We start from the raw sequence: 19,550 nt of genomic DNA, 5'->3' as shown, positions 1-19,550 counted from the left end.
CTCTGCACGAGAGATTCAGCCCCAACTCAGTCTCTGCAGCCCTATTTAGCCAAGAATACAACTTGCTTGAGAAGGTCTCTGAGGAAAAACAAAAAAAAAAACAAAAAAAAAAAACGACAATTAAATTTCAAGTCTGACTAGTGGACATATCTGGCATTATTATAACATAGAAAAACTAAAAAGATAGATGTACTGTACCAATATACAGTTGGGTTTCCATTTGCCATTCAAGCAGTATATGTAGTCATCATTCTAATATATATATGCTGCCATTAAAATATGGCTTATGCAAAAAACAAAAAAAAAACCCTGTTTGTACAGCACACAATGCAGCTCAGTAGTTGTTATAAAATGCCCTTTTCACATGCAAAAAAGGAACAGAAATGACATGTGTATAATTAATTTACTTTTTGTCGTGTTATGGACCACTTTGAATTGTTAAGACAAAAATGGCAAGGTGGCCATTATCTGAAAATACATACAATGACAAATTGGAAATGCCACCAACCATTCAGTTGTCATAAATGGACATTATACCAAAATGTTACTGTTACTTGTATTGAAAACGTAGCTAATCGCATACAGTTAGCGGTTTCAAGTCCCTCTAATGTCTTATTGAAATAAGATGCAGGTTGGAATAAATTGTATTAAATTATTTCTGTATAACAATGCATTATTAATTGTCCTACTTAAGCATTTTGCCACTTGTACATCAATTAATGGTGTAAGAAAAAGGTTACAATACGCTGCTGCATTCCCCCTTATTATATATATAACCCCGAATTCTACAAAATGCCAAGTTCTTACAGTCCTGGTAATACTAAATATATGTATATTTGTAAGCCTTCTACTGTTATGCGTCAGGGTCTGGGGTTGCTAGGTGGGTGGCATAGGCACACAAGTCCAGTTTCTTTTAGTCCAAAACAAAGGTAGTTTATTTTCACTCAAAAAGGTAGTGCAGCAACAAAAGGAAACATACAAAAATAAATACCTGCCCGGCTAGGCTCTAACTAAACATAGAATAGGTTACCTCACCTAGAATAACAAAAATAAAAAAAAAAAAATTAAAAAAACAGATTTATTTAGGACACAGCTCCAAAAATATGACCTCTCTGTTGGCTCTCCAGCCAAACTCTGCCCATAGTCTGCTGCTGGAGCTGACTTCTTAAGCCTCCCTTGATGAGCAGACTCTCTGCAGCTGAGTCGCTGTTGGAACAGTCGGACTCACTCCAGTACTGTGACCCACCACAGGGGTCGCAGGAATTGTGGTTTTAACCGCAGGCTTTGTTATTTTGTAATCTGCATACATGACTCTCCTGATGAGGGTGCAGCGAAACGCGTAGAGAGAGACAAAGTGACGATGGTCATATATTAGTTACAAACTGACAGGCAGTGGCAGCATCTACTGATCTAATGAATGTTTGCTTTGGGGGGGGAAGGGAGGTTACTGATAAGGACATGTTAACTCTTGTTGCACTAGCCGACCCATTGGTGCTATTAGACAGTTAACCCCTAACAATACTATTAGACAGTTAACCCCTAACAATGCTCCCATATATACTCTAGCAACATTGTGAATGAATGCATGGTCATTGAATTTGCTACTTGCGCCACACTGGCCTGTCATGCCTGAGGTTGTTAATCAGGAGAATGGAATGTATGCCCCAATTGCTAGGACATTAGCCTAGGTGCTGCATATGTAGCGGAGGGCATCAATAGCAATTTGATTAGGGCTTTTTCCACCCTTTTGCATTTTTCCAAGTGGATTGGGTTCTACATTACTAGTTCACTTTAATTCTTTTTCTCTAAAGGGGATTTGGGTCCGTTTTTAAATAAGTTTTTAGAAGTTATGTTTTAGCTTCTATTGCAATTAGTGGGGTATCTCCAACTGTGTTTTGTACATTTTCCTGATACCACCAGCCCAGTGTATATATCGCTGTCGGAACATCCCAAAAGCGTGGACTGGAGGGGGGTGGAATGACAGGTCCCACTACCAACCTACCTGCCATTCCTAAAAATCCAGTCCAGCAACTGGAACTCTGAAATAATCCTCAGCAGACAATAGTTGTCTGCTGAGAAACGTTCTTTCTGGAGTTTTCTCATCTCACCCACCTTAGTAGTCTGGGTGAGATGTACACCCCCCTCCATTACCTGACCAGCCATCGACTTACATATTTTATATAAAAAAAACAGGGACCAGCTATTGTTTTAAACATTTTATTAATGCCATAATGGGATTTAAATGAATGATAGTGTGACACAATGTATTTGTGCAGTCACATACTGTATATACAAGTATACTATGCACACGCCACAGACACATATTTTTTGTTCAGCGGTGCTCTAAGTGTGCCGAACGTCTGTGAGGAAAATCACGTTCACCTGCAGATTTCCGCCACTTCAAATTTATGCTTAAAACATATAGTTCTGCCCTTTACCTCACCAAACAAGACTACTTCACCACCCTCATCTCTTCTCTCTCCAGAAACCCTAAACCCTAACCTTTTTGAAACTTTTCATTCATTACTCACACCAAAGGAGCAGAGGCCATTCACAGACCTTAGTGCTGATGACCATGCCACTTATTTCCATGATAAAATTGATAAGATTCGTCAGGAAATAACTGCCCAATCCCCAGGTGGCATTGATTCCCTCACCTACCATAGTACTAATCCCCTCACCAACCGCACCTCAGACTGTTCATTCTCATCTTTTGAACCTGTTACAGAAGAGGAAGTCTCCCAGCTACTTTCTTCATCTTGAACTTTGACCTGCAGTAGTGACCCCTTCCCCTCACACCTTCTCCAATCTCTGTCGCCTGCTGTCATGACTTACCTTACTAAAATATTTAACCTCTCTCTTCTGGAATTTTCCCATCCTCTTTCAAGCATGCTGTTATAACCCCGCTATTGAAAAAACCCTCCCTGGGCCCGTCCTGTGCTGCTAATTATCGACCCATCTCTAACCTCCCCTTCATCTCTAAAATCTTGGAACGCCTGGTCTACTCTCGTTTAATCCGCTCTCTGCTTGACCCCTTACAATCTGGTTTCCGCGCTCTGCACTCTACTTAAACGGCCCTCACAAAAGTCTCCAATGATCTTGTGATGGCTAAATCTAATGGCAACAGCCTATTTAAAAATCAAACAAAAGCGCAGCAGTAGAGGCTGTTGCCGGGCCTCCTAATGTCCCAGGTCTTGTGGCGCTGCTACTCCGGTAGTTACGCCCCTGCTTCCTTGACAGCACTAAGGTGCTGGGGGATCCTCTTTTCTTTTACTCTTATATGTATAATCAGCTTTCTCTTATCTCCAGTGTTAAGCAGAACCTGCACTGAACAAAACACCGCAATAGGAGGACGTTTGTCTAAACATACTTTTGAGGAAAATTGGCTGCCTGTCAGTGTTATGCTGACATGAATAAACCAATGTATTACAAAATATTGTAGTAAGCGTATACAGTAACTGTACTACTGAGAAAAGCAAAAAAAAAAACAAACAAAAAAAACTTTAGAATGAAAAATAAAAAGTTAAACACAATTGCCATTGTCACAGCCATAACAACCCATATACCAAAAAGAGCACATTTTCAAAACTACCACTTTGTAAAAAAGAAATAGCCTTTTTTCACATGGCTTATGTATTATGCATACTGGAAACTTGTTTAAGATGACCTTCCCTACAGAAGACCGTTCTTCAATGCAGTTTTGGGTGGTCATCTCAAAGTGGTATCACCGTGTATACAGACAAGATATAGAAATGAGGTTTTCTACTGATATCCAACACCCTATTCTTTTCTATGGAATTATTTTATAGAGTGTTTACAAAAACACAACCACTGAACTGATTAAAGTAACTAGCTTTTTCATTTCTCCGCCACAAACTAGTCCAAGTAATAATCTGTCAGATTTTCGCAAACTTTTATATACGACCAAATGATTAGGTTTCTGCAAACCAAAATGAAATTGGCCAAAGTTATTTAATGGGTTCTCAACTATTTTAAGACTTCAAACTGTTTATAGATACAAAACTTTGTAAGGAAAATAAATGTGTAATCATTGGGAAGTTTTTCTGCAACAGTTCTGCCTGTACAGCGCACAGAGCGAGACTTTCCGCCACGTACATATTACTTTGAGATATGCATGCCAGTGCTTTGAATTTATACCTAACATCGCAGTAGTTGAAGTAATTATTGTTGCTTTCCTAACTGGGGTGTAAATAAGCTTTGCATTAAGGTGGAAATGGCTTTAGGTAAATCAATGTCAATTAATAAAACTAGTATAGCAGGTAATGAACAGATGCATCTTTAAAAGGCCATAGCATGGGACATATTACAATGGCGCACACAGATAAAATAATGGACAAAAATTATTTCCTCTGAAACACTAACAGCAAAGCTGCAAGTCATTACCTTTCCGTAAAGTAGTAATTTTAATGAAGCAGATCTTTAGAACTAGTGATATGGGCTGCTCATTAGCTGAAAAGAAAATTCCCCCTGCTGAACTGCAAGACTATAATGACTAGGATGTTATATCCTTCAGCCAAAGGTATTTTAATACTAGCTGGAAAAAAACGGCTTTCTTTAAATAAGATACCATATTAAAGATGGAAAGGGTGTGTTACAGGGCAACTGCGAGTGCATAGAACCACCCTCCTCTCCATTCAGGCCCATGTTCTTGTACAGAACGTGTTGTCATTTAGCAATTAATGTAGGTGTAGTAAGATCATCTATCTGGTATACATGGCCGACAGTGTGACGGGGATCTATACACCTGTCTAGGAAGTGGTCATTACCCTTCCTCTACTCATCCTTCTAGAAGTGAGGAAATGCAGGAAAAAATACAGAGGAAGAACAGCTATCCATGAAGAGAAAATGGGCACGATATATCTAATCCAGCTTGAAAAAATCTCCACTGAAGTTGCATGCTCCATTACATCTCAGTTATGGGTATCTCAATCCCTCTAGAGTCTAGAGTTATGGCTAATCCTTTGAGCTTGGTGTCAAAATTCTTTAAAAAAAAAAAAAAAAACTAGTTTAAAGAGGACTTTTCATATCCTCGGGAACATGTAGTTTTATGTACCGCCAGAAAGCCAACAGTGCGCTGAATTCTTTGCAATGTTGGCTTTCCTGTTATGTGCCCCGGAAAAAGAGATATTGGTGCAATTACCAATAGTTGTTCACTGTCAGAAGCACGTTCCTGACAGTCTAGCTAGGAACACCCCTCCTGGCAGTACTGTGTGTAGAGTTATACTGAGAGGGGGTGTTTCTTACCACCCAGCAAGGACGCTGAGCGGTGACGAATGCCTCTCAGTACTCATCTATGGGCGAGTACTGTCGGGCGGGGGGCGCATTCCTCACTGCTAAGTGTCATTGCTGGGCAGTAAGGAATGCCCTCTCTGACAGTATAGCGCTACACACAGTACTTTCAGGAGGGGCGTTTCCAGCTAGACTGTCAGGAATGTCCTTCTGACAGTATTACAGTTCTATAGCCTCTACTAATTTATAATAGGTCATCACTTGTAGAAAGTGGATATCCATTTAAATAAATAAAAATCAGTCTGCTCCTCCTAGAAACACTACAAAATTGCTGTTCTTGTTTATGTTTTTTTTTTTTTTTTTTTCTGGTACTACAGATTTGCCCCACTCATTTGAATACAGCTGAGCTGGAATATTAGACACCAAGACTATGGGTTTGGTAGCCCATAACCTCGACTGACTCCTTCTTAAAAGGCTGCTAGCCGTAATCAATCAGAAGCAGTAAATTCATTGAAAAGCAAACGATTGAATTCATATAAAAGTAAATATGCCATACACTATGCTTCTAAGTCATTATACAAATATTAATATTTGCATCGTATAATTGAAAAACAATCTTTTTTTATTTTGAAGCAGATGTTTGAGTCAGTAACTTTTTCCTGACTTTGACTCCACAACAAAATTGGCTTCAATCCCAACACAGCAGCCCTACTATACACAGCCAATAAAACGGAGTGGTACTATTTCCCGGGGAGAAAAAAGGAAAAAGAGACAGTCCTATATTTCCTATCTACAGTCAAATCCTGTATTGTCATGATAAACACTAAACTCCGACAGAACCACATCCAAATGTTCAATTTTTCAAATTAGAATGAAATCACATTAAGCAGTTGTTATTATTGTTGTTTATTATTGTTTATTTACATAGCACCATTAATTCCATGGTGCTTTACATTTGGGGGTTTACATATAATATACAAAATATACAGGTAGATATAATACTAACAGTGACCGACTGGCACAGTGGAGTAGAGGACCCTGCAAGCGAGGGCTTACAATCTATGAGGGAAGGGGGGTAGAGACAGAAGGAAAGGGGGAGACAGTTCAGATGGGGGTGCGGTGATAGTGTTATTGGAGGTTGTAGGCCTTCCTGAATAGGTGAGTCTTCAGGGCCTTCTTGAAGCCTGTGATTGGGGGGGTCAGTCTTATGTGTCGTGGTAAGGAGTTCCAGAGTATGGGGGATGCACGGGAGAAATCTTGGAGACGGTTGTGTGAAGAGCGGATGAGGGCAGAGCGGAGTAGGAGGTCATTGGAGGATCTGAGGTTACGTGTGGGCAGGTAGCAGGAGATCCGTTCAGAGATATATGGAGGGGCCAGGTTGTGGATGGCTTTGAATGTTAACGTTAGTAGCTTGAACTCAATTCGCTGGGCTATAGGTAGCCAGTGGAGGGACTGGCAGAGGGGAGCAGCCGATGAAGATCGGGGGATGAGGTGAATTAAGCGAGCAGCGCAGTTTAAGGTGGACTGGAGGGGGCGAGGGTGTTTGCTGGGAGTCCATGGAGAAGGGTGTTGCAGTAATCTAGGCGGGAGATTATGAGGGCCTGGACGAGCGTCTTAGTAGTTTCAGGGGTGAGAAAGGAGCGGATTCGATGGATGTTCTTGAGTTGGAGGTGGCAGGAAGTGTGACTTGAAGGATAGGTCGGGGTCCAGTGTTATCCCAAGGCAACGGGCCCATAGGACAGGGGTAAGTGTGGTTCTGTTAACTTTGATAGATGGGTCAGGTGGAGGGGTCATATGGGGTAGGGCGAAGATGATGAACTCCATTTTCTCCATGTTGAGTTTGAGAAAGCGGGAGGAGAGGAAGGAGGCTACGGCTGCTAAACATTCTGGAACTCTGGTCAGCAGGGAGGTAATATCTGGTCCAGAGATGTATATTTGGGTGTCATTGGCATAGCAATGGTATTGAAAACCCTTGAGATTCTATGAGTTGGCCCAAGCCAAAGGTGTAGATGGAAAACAGGAGGGGTCCTAGGACGGAGCCTTGGGGGACACCTACAGAGAGAGAGCGTGGTGAGGAGGTGGTGTGTGAGTGGTAGACGCTGAATGTGCGGTTGGTGAGGTATGAAGAGATCCAGGAAAGGGCCAAGTCTGAGATGCCAAGGGATGAGAGAATTTCTAATAATAGGGAGTGGTTGACTGTGTCAAAGGCAGAGGAGAGGTCAAGGAGGAGGAGGATAGAGTAATGGCGCTTGGCTTTGGCGGTTAGAAGGTCATTAGTGACTTTTGTTAAGGCAGTTTCAGTGGAGTGATGGGGTCTGATGCCTCACTAGTCTGTCAAAGAGCGGGTTGGATGAGAGATAGGAGGAGAGCTCTGAGTGGACGTGTTGCTCAATCAGTTGTGTACGAACACGAACAAAGCCGTTTTTAATGTGAAAATCATACAAATCAAACTCTTGCACTTTAAAGGGTAGAAATTTAATAATACTTTTGCTTTTTCAGTGCACAAAAAAATCTAATGAAAAAAATTTTGAAATTAAAAAAATAAAATAAAAATTGAAGCACGGTGACTAGCAAGGTATCTCCTAACAATGGAATAAACTTCAAGGTATCATGAAGTGCATTTATACAATACACAGCCCTTCTCGCATTAAGGTTAGGGTAAAATAGATTGAGCTTTGCATTGGTTAACACTTTGCCCTAAACAGTGAAGAAATGATGAACTATTGCTGTATATTTTAGCAATTGCCAATGTGCCCGGAGAAGTCCCTGCAGCAATATGACAGGCCTAATTCTTCATCAACTTCTTCTTCTATGGTCAGTCAGTTTAAATTAGTAATGCAATGTCTCCATCTATAGAGAGAAATCTTAACCAACAGATCTCTTTTCCGCTGTTTGGATCTTGACATGCTTCTGTCTGCTCAACATTTAGGAGGTAAAATTCAATGTTTTTCTCGAGTTCACATGACTGGAGTTTGTGTATTGCATTTTTCATTACTTATGCTAAGTTCACACCATGGTTTTGCATCCTCTTAAAAGGGATGGTTTACTTTTGATAAGCAAATGTACCATTACAGCAGGACGACTAGGATACAAATCGGATGCAGGATCCACACAAACCCAGAAGTTGAACATGACAATAGGGATTTTGTTTAAAATTACTTGAAAAAAAAAAAATGTAAACAGGACTTTAAACAGGTTTATCAATCTAAAAAATTTAGAATGATGGATTAGTAATTTGTCACTGCAATTGACATTTCCAACTGTGGGACAAAGTTTATGCCTGTGTCGTCGGGCTAGGGAGTGTGATGATAGTTTAGATTGGTACTGAAACTACAATTTTCTTTTTAACAGGCAAAGTCACAAATCATGATGTCATTTTATGGACTTACAATGGCCAATGTTGTCTAGTAACCTTTTGTTCCAATAGAGACATTTTAGCAATAATTAAAGGGGTTATGTTCGTCTTTCCCCAAGCAGGTCTCTGGAGCTCTATGCTGGTCTCTGTTTCAGACTGTATACAGTGGACAGTTAAGGGGTATTCCTACGAACATGACCGTTTATACATTTGTAGATAATTAAAAGTTAAACATTTTTGCAAATATATGTAATTTAAAAATGTGCAGTGTTTTAAAGATTTTCTCTAAATATCCTGTAGTGACAGTTTAGATTGATTTCCATTGGATACGACCATGAATGCAGAACCATTCTAAACTCAGAAAATCAGACATGATGTTCTTATTGTGGCCAGGATATCTCCTCATACATGTAGTGTTCCCGCCTGATAACCCAGCTACAATAAGAACATCATGGCTGCTTTTTTGACAAGTCCCAGACCATAGAAAGTTTCTGCATTTGTGGTCACATCCATTGGCAACCTATATAGACAACAGACTGTCAGCACTAAGATTGTTAGAGAACATCTTTAAAACTCTGCAGAATTTTTAACTACTTATGTTTGCAAAAATGTTTAACTTTTAATAATATATATATATATATATATATATATATATATATATATATATATATATATATATAGATAGGTTTATGGTCTTTAAGTAATATCTCCTCTATTGATTTTGGAGCACTCCCTAAATGTAGCCCATCCCCCATCCCCCCCCCCCCCCAGAAAACCCCTCTAAATATGCTATACTATTTTGTTTTTCCCTTTTTAGGATTATTTTTTATTAGTACATATTTATGTTTAGCAGTGTGTGCCAAATAAAACCTACAGTGAACTCCAATACACCACTAATGCCGCAAACACATCAGTAACAGCTATTTATGGAAATGTCTATTACTATTGGGCGGTTAAAAGTCTAAAAGTCATTGCAGAATAAATCAGGCAAATGCTGTACTGAGACAGTAAATGGCTTCCATAGCTGATGCTTGACAGCCTTTCCTCCGATACACCTGCACAGTTGGATCAGCTGAGCATAAGATAAAATAATCCTTTAATAGTACCACCATGGGGAAATTCAGTGTGTTACAGCAGCATGGATAATATGGTAATATAATTCAGAAAGAACATATACAAGCTCACAGCAGATAGAAAAAGATTGGAGTCATAGCAACTAGGAAGAAAAAAAGAAAAACACTGAGGATCATTTAGTTCTCTGTGCGGAGTGCTCTCCGCTTAGCCTGATGTTGACTATACAGCCTGACCGCGACTGGGAGGAAAGACCTCCGATAGCGCTCCTTCTCACACTTGGGGTAAAGCAGTCAGTCACTGACAGTACGGCCCAGTGCTATCAGGGTCTCATACATGGGATGGGAGTTGTTCTCCAGCATGCTCATGTTGGAGAGAAGCTGAAGGTAGACACCCATTTTCTGAGTTTATGAAGGATCAGGCATGATAAAATTCAGCAAGTCTGATTCTTTCCTTCCCTGACTAATAAGAGATGGGGAAAAAAAGCACAAAGACAGCACCGCGCGGCACCTGGCATATTACCCTTTATAATATGGTGTAATCAAACAAAAGGATGACTAAATAATCACCTTATGATATAGTTAGCATGCCCAATCATATATCATATAACAGAGGGAACTAAAAGCAGTAAAATCTCTGTACAGGTACATATAGACAAGGAAAACAGGACCAAACCACTCACTTATGCTGTAAATGGAATGAAGGAAATAGATCTGGCGCTTACCCTCACCAATCATTTATTCAAGCCTTCAACAAAATACACACAACGCGTTTCGGAACGGTGTCCGTTCCATTTTCAAGTGTCCATTCGGTTAGCAGCTAGTTAGTTAGAAGCTAACTGACTGGACACTTGAAAAAGGAACGATACCGTTCCGAAACGCGTTGTATTTTTTTGAAGGCTTGAATAAACGATTGGTGAGGGTAAGCGCGGATCTTTTTCCTTCATTCCATTTACTGCATAAGTGAGTGGTTTGGTCCTGTTTTCCTAATAAAAGATGGCGACAAAACCACACATAAATCATCACTTTTGTGTATGGAGGCCCTTAAAACTCCAACTCTGTACTAAAGGATAGGCAGAAAGGATTCTCTAACCACAATACACACCTCTACTTGCTTTGTCTACTGTCTGTATATCTTCCAGGAACATCTGGACATCAGGGAACTTCTTTTCACATATTTCAGCCAAAAAGTGCAGGAGTGTTGTTGACTGGTCAACTGATTTTGTGTCTTTGAGCTGTAATACAAAGGAAAGAAACAATGGTAAAGCTCGGAAAGCCTTGCTATCCAAAAATACCTGTAGAACAAAAAAAAAAAAAAAAAAAACATAAAAAATACTAAAATTGGTTTTGATCAAATTTCCATAAAGAAATACATAACTGCCAAGAAGTCATTACCTGCTAACCAAACCCAAGTACAGGCTTGAATACGGAGGCTTAAGCAGCAGCGACGGACAATATACGAGGAATTTTAATTTGAGTATGACATGGCAGAGACGATTCATTTGTTTGCCTTAAACTATCAGAGTTACTTAAAAATAATATTCAAAAACTGCTGAACTTTCCAATTTAGAGGTGGAAAAGACAAAATATGGAACGTGCATGTAGGACTCAAAAGGTACTTTAGAGGAGAAAAAAGATGATTTATACAGAACAGCAGTTGATTGAAAAGCGGGCAAGTTCTTTCACAAAGCTTTCATACTATATATTGAGGGGTTCTGACAGAGGTGACCATACTTTTTGTTAAGTGACAACTTCCAACAGAACTCAGAGAAAAGCAATATGCCTTGTAGCTGCAGTAACATAGATAAAAGCTTTTTTTTTCAACAGCCTGATAAAAATGAACAAATCTGCAAAGCGCAAAAGTTCAAATTATAATGAAGTGGATGGGTTTTATACTCTGTGAAAATTCTACCTTTTATATTTTGTAAGCTTGTGATGGACCATAGCTATTGTGGGGCTGTTAATGAGGAAGATGTCAGCAATGGGCCACCAAGCATGTCATCCCACAGAGATAATACGGGCATAAAAAGATATATATGTGCTCTCATGGAAAACCTGTATTCTAAAACATTTTTTAACTTTGTTATTGCAAATTATGACAAAAGGGAGTCCTCTGGAAAAAGAACATATCAAGCGGTTTAAAACTTGGCTTCATACATAGCTTCATTAAAAGAAAAAGAAAAAATCCCTTGTTGTAGCCCTTCATGCCATATCTGATTAGAAACTGTACCGCATAGTCCAGAATTTTATACTCATTAATTCATGTCCAATTCAATTAGAGTAAAAGTGTATCACTTCAAAGAAAACTTATTAAAAAAAAAAAAAGTATTCCCATTGGAATATTTTTTTTTTTTTATCCAGATCCCCCAATGGATATTTTGTATGGTAAGCTGCGAGGCTTGTAGATCAGGGTTCTGAGCGTATTTGGGCCACGCTTACTATCATGTGCATTGTAATTTTCACATTCGCGTTTTAATACAGTGTTGATACTCAGACATACAAAAGGGGCACGGTTCACTGGAAGGAAAAGACACAGGTTTCTTGGGCTACTAGCAGAAGTAACTTTGATTATGACTGTGCCTGCAGGCCAATTTATTTAAGAATCCATAGACACTCGTGGAAAGCTGTTGGGTTCAATGAGTTTGTTTTCTGTTGGAGCTTTATTGTCTATTTTTATCCAAGGATGGGCTTCCTAAAGTAGCCTAAATAACTCTGGTGGGAAAGTCTGGGTAGAAATTACCACCAGTATTTCCAAGCAGTCAGGGTGGTATGAAGATGGAAACTGGGTCATAGATTACTTAAACATGCACTTTACATTCACATGCTGGAACTTTAAGTAATATCACAGTATATATACTAGTCATAGGTATGGCAGTCTATATGAAACGATATTATTGAGCTACACTACATGATACTTGGAAAGTGCTTTCAGATAAATCACCTATATAAGATAATCCTTTATTAGTCCCACAGTGGGGAAATTTCAGTATGTTACAGCAGCATAGTAATACAGATACAGGATAATACACAGTAATATATTACAGAAGGAGACACACATATGCTGAGAAAAAAAGATATACCGTATTTTTCGGACTATAAGACGCACTGGACTATAAGACACACCTAGGTTTTAGAGGAGGAAAATAGGGAAAAAAAATTTTGAAGCAAAAAATGGTAAAATATTTAATATATGGGAGTTGTAGTTTTGCAACAGCTGCAAGGCCACATTGACAGGTGACCCTGCAGCTGTGCAGGGACGCATAGTGTTTTTTTTTTTTTTTTTTTTGCAGGGCCAGATGTACTTTTTAGTTATACCATTTTGGGGAATGTCTATTGCTTAGATCACCTTGTATTGAAAAAACCCCAGCAGTTTATGATATATGATTTTCTACTGTTATATATATATATTCATGGGAAAGGAGTGATTTAGAACTATTATTTCATATTTTTATTATATATATTATTATATTTATTTTTTTTACTATTTTATTCCCCCCCCCCCCCCCCGGGGGCTTGAACCTGCGGTCACTTGATTGCAAGTCCCATAGACGGCAATACAACTGTATTGCTGTCTATGGGACATTCTGTATATTAGTATTACGGCTGGTCATAGACCCAGCCGCAATACTAATATAGCAGTGACAGGCCTGGGAGCCTTCATTAGGCTCCCGGGTGTCACCTGAACAGGTCGGCTCCTGCGATATCGCCGCACAGGAGCTGGCCTGCAACTTCACAGGTATGGGGCCGGTGGGGACCGGCCCCGGGGGAGAAGGGGCCGCCAATCCAGACCCGGCATCCACTGTACTAGAGAGGCGGATGCCGGCGAGGGATAGACGCCGGCACAGGTGCCGGGGCCTGAGACATCGCTACGCTCCTCTGCCCTGCATGAAGCCAGCGGGGGGGGGGGGGGACGGAGGAGCGGAATAGCATCGCCCCTGCCGCTGCTAGCTTCATGCAGGGCAGAGGAGCGCAGCGATGTCTCAGGCCCCGGCACCTATCCCTTGCCGACATCCGCCTCTCTATTACAGCGGATGCCAGGCGCCACATTCGGACTATAAGACGCACCCTTCTTTTCCCAAAAAAATTTTTGGGGAAAAAGTGTGTCTTATAGTCCGAAAAATACGGTACTATGGAGTCCATAGCAGCTAAGGAAGAGAAGAAAGAAGGAAGACTTCAGGATCATTTAGTTCTCTGTGCAGGGTGATCTTCGCTTGGTCTGATGTAGATTATGTAGCCTGATCGCGGTTGGGAGGAAGGACTTCCAATAGCACTCCTTCTCACACAAATGTAGGCAGTAAAGGTATTGGAAAGTGGGTAGAAATTCTGCCAATTTCTACTGCTCCAGTTCCAACACTTCCCTGGTTCCCTTGCTGATCTCTATTCCGTGGTATCTCCTGAGACACAGGAGAATCTGGACATTGGTGGAATGGAATGCGAGGGATTGGTAAAGTGAATATTCCTTCTTTTATTTTTAAACTGCTTTGTCAAATATTTCACCTGACAGACAATCCTTGAAGCAAGACATAAGATTTCATGGTTGCTCACTTTGTACAACAGTAATTTTCATCTTTACCTGCAGCCTAGATTCCATTGACAGGATGCAGGCTACTGTAAAATGCAACCTTTAACCTCCTGAGTAAAAATGAGAATCCCTTGAGCAAGCCCCGGAAAACTGTAGGTTCCCTAATATTCCGCAAAGGTGCTTTGAATATTCACAAAGCTTTTCAGGCATGTCCATGTTAGCTTAACAGTCATACTAATAACCGCTCAATATCAATAAATCTTCAAGGATGAAAACATCTGAAATGTTAATATCTCAGCATAGACATAAAAGCCTTAAGGAATTTTATGCTTTAATACTTTTTTAAAGACTTTAATCTTTCTTTACTGGACCAGTGTCAACAATATTTATATTCATACAGCAAAATGAGTGTAATAAATTGATTACAAAAATGTAAATACAGAAGATTAAAATTTCACTAGCCTGTGGTAGTTTATTCCAGGTCCATGAATGGATATAAATAGCATGCTGAAAGATGAATACATGTAAACCATTCCAACTTCAAATAAACACAGCAAAATGTATATAGCCAGAAGAAGGAGAGAACATGTTCCAACAGAGTCAAATAGACGTTCAGAACAGATGACTGGTCCCTAAATGCAAATTTTTCAGAACCGCAGCACTGCTTTGTTTTGAATGTTTTGAACATATCACTCCAGGTTTTTATTGTTTTTCTTAATTTATTTTTCCTGAGTTTGTAAATCCATAGTGTATGTAGTGTAAGCGGATGCAACAAGGTTAGCATGTTATCTTTTTAGGGAATGCGGTAAGTTCTGGATCCCCCTTTTCATTTAATACACTGTCTACAAATAAGTATTTGGACACCCATGCAAATGAAGATATCTGCGGGCGTGACGTACGCCATGCCTCCACCATTAAATAGGAAACAGCATTGGCATTAGACGCATGCAACATGCCATGAGGTGCAGAGTTGTCCAATTTCGAGAAAGGGGTAATTGTTGAGTACCACAGAAATGGTCAATCCCTAATGGCAAGCGAACTGAGTTACCCAAAATCGACAATGGTCTATGTGATTATGAAGTGGAAGGTGAACGGTGATTGTTAGAACATGCCCTGTGTCGACAGACCCCAAAACTGGGAGATAGAGACCAACGAGGACTGGCCAGAGAAACAGCACCCAACCGATGGCTCACATACACCAGGAGTTTCACCAGGCATCTGGGAGTATTGTGTCGATCAATACCATCCATAAGGAAGCATCTGCTGGGTTCTACCAACTATTGTATATGAATAAATGCTGTTTGTCTATTCTATCACAGGTCTCCAAATATTTATTGGTAGACAGTGTACAGGATCGAGAAAATGTTTAAAAGTCTATTTAGCCTTAAAAGATAAAGAAATGAAGCCAAAATGATACAGAAATCAGAAGATTAAAGGGGGTGCAGATGAAGGTTGTGCACGCTGTTAGCAGAATGAGGAAGGTGCATGGATCAAGTCATCTCACTCAGAGTACTAAGCACAATATTTGCAAAAAACCAAGAAGAACCTGTCAAGGAAGAAGAGAAACAAACAGAAATTGCTAAATAGAAATACAATGTTTCTGCACTACATTTAATACACTGCAGGTGTAGTTACCAAAAACAAGACGGGAGAAAATTACCAGGGCACCATTAATAGCAATTATGCAAAACTAAGTAAAATCAAGAAACATGAAAATATATATAGTCAGCGAACCAAAAAATTACACAGTATATGTGTTGTAGAGATCATAAGAAGCAGCATTGCATATTGCAGAGCAGAATACAACAGATCTGTGGGAAGGTGTCACATTGGTGCTGACAGGTATATATCAGTGCATCATAAGGATGAACAAGTAGTATGCATGTAATGCCAGCAGAAGTACAAGTGTATGTCAATACATCATAAGGGTGGATAAGTAGTATGTATGTAATGCCAGCAAATGTACATCTAGTAATGAAGCAAGATGCAGTGTGGAGATTTACACAAACTAGAATGCATGGATGCATGTAATGCCAGCAGAAATACAAATATATGGCAATACATCATAAAGGTGGATAAGTAGTATATATGTAATGCCAGCAAGTGTACATCTAGTAATAAAGCAAGATACAGTGTGGAGATGTACACAAACTAGAATGCATAGATGCAAATGTGTGACATTGGAGGGGTAGGGGCATAGTGATTATCTATTTCCCTAAATAAAATAAACCCATGATGACAGAGTAACAAGTAGAAATTAACAGTCCGAGACGGAGCTCCAGAAATCTGATGGTACGTTGTCCTCCCTTGTATACTTTTTAATATGGTTTGTTTCATAAAGTTTTTGTACTTTGACTATTTACGGTGCCCTAGTCATTTCTCCCTTCTTGTTTTTAGTCTTACTGATACTGTGACCTTTGGGACCAACTAGTTACTTGGACCTTTACTCAGGGAAACTACATTCGGTAATTTTTTTTTTTTTTTTTGGCGCCGCCCCCCTGAGGGGCTTGGCTGCCTTGATGCAGTGCTCCAAGCTGGGAGCAAACTTTTTCTTTCCTTTTTCACTCTTTTTTCTCTGTATCGTCAAGAATCCGGTAACCAAGCAATCTAGCACTATGAATTAGCAACTATAAATCGAATGGAAGACCCTGTGGAGTATTTTGTTCCTTTTGTTTTCCATTGGAAGGCATGGACAATGACAAGACCTGGTTCAGCTGGTTTCCATATGTGCCTGTTACCATCCCCCCAGCTAGGACAGCATTGCTCACCATGCAGCATGGAGGAAAAACCTACATGGAAGTGTGGACAACTTCTTCAAGGAGATTTTTTTTTTTTTTTTTGGCGTCAATTGCTGATGTGTGAAGATGCTACAGCTGACTGGTATTTCTTTCTATTACTGTGTACACGTGGGACTCTGCTACAGCCTGGGAACCTACCATCACCCACCTACCCCAGGAGTTATGGAAGCTTGGCAAGAGAGCAGTACCCTGTCTACCTGGATGGTCTCTGACTTCCTTGGGGCAGTAGAACACAGTGGTAAGAAGGAAGGAGGAGGAGGAGGGCTTGTGATGAAGGACATTTGGGGCTTTTTTTTTTTTGTGGTTAAAAGGCAATAGTGCTGATACAAGATACCAAACTATCAGCTGTGAGCAGGAGATCTCACTACCTACCAAGAACTACCACATGTTATCATGATAGCTGACTATGTCCCCCACCTCTGCAAAATTTCTGCTTGTTATATCTACATGCTGTGACCCCCCTCCTCGTGTCCTACAACCAAGTCGGCTGTATTATTATTATTAATAATAATAATAATAATAATAATAATAATAATAATAATAATAATAATAATAATAATAACATCAATCCGCACAGAGAACTAAATGATACTGCAGTGTGTCTGTGTTTCTTTCTTTTTTAGTTGCTCTGATTCCTAGGACTTCTCTGCCATGAGCTTGTATGTGTTTCTCTTCTGTTATATACTACTGTACCATCTAGGAAACTGTATCACTGAAATTTCCCCATTGTGGGACTATTAAAGGAATATCTTATCTTACCTAATGTTGTGATTTCCCCATTTACCATGGTTGTTTTGTTAACATAGCAAATAAACTGGGCAGGTTTGCTAAGGTTACCCTAGTAACAGCATAACCTCTTCTTAATATGAGTGGCCATGGAGTCAAATGGAATGATATGAATGAAGGAGCTCCATGAGGAAGATTTGGGGAGCCTGAACAATGCAGACTGGTAAGCATTTATGGACTTTTGTGTCCCTCACTGTAGAACTATGTCCTGAAAGGGAGTCTATCAGAACTAAAACATTATTAATATCTAAGACAAATATACTCCATTATCAGCAACTCCCATTCCTGTCTCCAAGATTTCTCCCGGGTTGCACCACTTCTCTGGAATGATGGACCCCGAACAACCACATTAATTCACAATTTCAAGCTCATCCTAAAGACACATCCCTTCAGGCATGCCTACTACGATTCTTAATATAAATCCTTCTGTAGTTATGCCACAGGACATAACACCTTTATCGGACTTTAACCCTGTATGCCCCAACACTTTATAGCTGTTCATAAAAGGAACTGGCTGGCGACTGGCTTACACAGCTTTATTTATTTGTATAATTGTAGTAAACTTTTTTTCAGCTGCTCCACCGCATAAGCAATGCTACCTCTTGAGCCACCCCCTCAAGTAGGGCCCTCAACTCCTATCGCATGAATTTAATTATTCATCTGTAATGTATCATTTTGTGTGTACTTGAACCTTATGATTTGCAAAGTGCTGCAGAATACGTTGGTGCTAAAATCTAAAAAGATACACTTTATTGCAAAACAAGTTTAATAATACAATTACCACAGCAAAAAAAAAAAAAAACACGAAAAAGGATGACATACGTGGACCAAAGAAAACATGAACACACACACTAATGCATAAAGTGCTACTGTAATTATATCAGAATAATTCATGAATGAAGACAATTATATGCATAAAGTCCTATTAAATTATATCAAAATATTCCATCCCAGCTCATATGGATAATGCACATTAGCAAGTATATAACATGCACCGCCTACATTAAATAGAAATCCCAAGGTTGGAATAAAACAAACAGGGGCAGCTCCAGATTTGTGTGGGCCCTTGGACACATAGCCTCAGTGGGCCCCTTTGTAGTGCAATTTGTGAAACAGCAGTATTTTTGCCCCAAAATGGACTGTAACACAGAAGATAAGAAGTAGATAGAAATGTATAGAGTGTAATACAGAGGACGTATATACAGTGGGGCAAAAAAGTATTTAGTCAGTCTCCAATAGTGCAAGTTCCACCACTTAAAAAGATGAGAGGCGTCTGTAATTTACATCATAGGTAGACCTCAACTATGAGAGACAAAATAAGAAAACAAATCCAGAAAATCACATTGTCTGATTTTGTAAGAATTTATTTTCAAATTATGGTGGAAAATAAGTATTTGGTCACCTACAAAATCAAGATTTCTGGCTCTCACAGACCTGTAACTTCTTCTTTAAGGGTCTCCTCTTTCCTCCACTCATTACCTGTAGTAATGGCACCTGTTTAAACTTATCAGTATAAAAAGACACCTGTGCACACCCTCAAACAGTCAGACTCCAAACTCCACTATGGTGAAGACCAAAGAGCTGTCAAAGGACACCAGAAACAAAATTGTAGCCCTGCACCAGGCTGGGAAGACTGAATCTGCAATAGGCAACCAGCTTGGATTGAAGAAATCAACTGTGGGAGCAATAATTAGAAAATGGAAGACATACAAGACCACTGATAATCTCCCAAGATCTGGGGCTCCACGCAAAATCTCACCCCGTGGGGT

General features: G+C 39.8%; 1 protein-coding gene across 1 annotated transcript in view; it reads right to left on the bottom strand.

Annotated features, from left to right (window-relative positions):
- Window positions 1–19,550, bottom strand: part of DIAPH3 (diaphanous related formin 3) — a 458,292-nt gene that overhangs the window by 197,500 nt on the left and 241,242 nt on the right. The window contains exon 22 of the mRNA XM_075265434.1: window positions 10,781–10,910. Coding sequence (XP_075121535.1) covers window positions 10,781–10,910 — 130 coding nt within the window. The remainder of the gene's footprint in view (window positions 1–10,780; window positions 10,911–19,550) is intronic.

This window comes from Leptodactylus fuscus, chromosome 2 (genome assembly GCF_031893055.1).
Source record: "Leptodactylus fuscus isolate aLepFus1 chromosome 2, aLepFus1.hap2, whole genome shotgun sequence".
Lineage (NCBI taxonomy): Eukaryota > Metazoa > Chordata > Amphibia > Anura > Leptodactylidae > Leptodactylus > Leptodactylus fuscus.
Note: the sequence above shows the minus strand (reverse complement) of the source record. Positions and strands in the feature narration are given on the sequence as shown.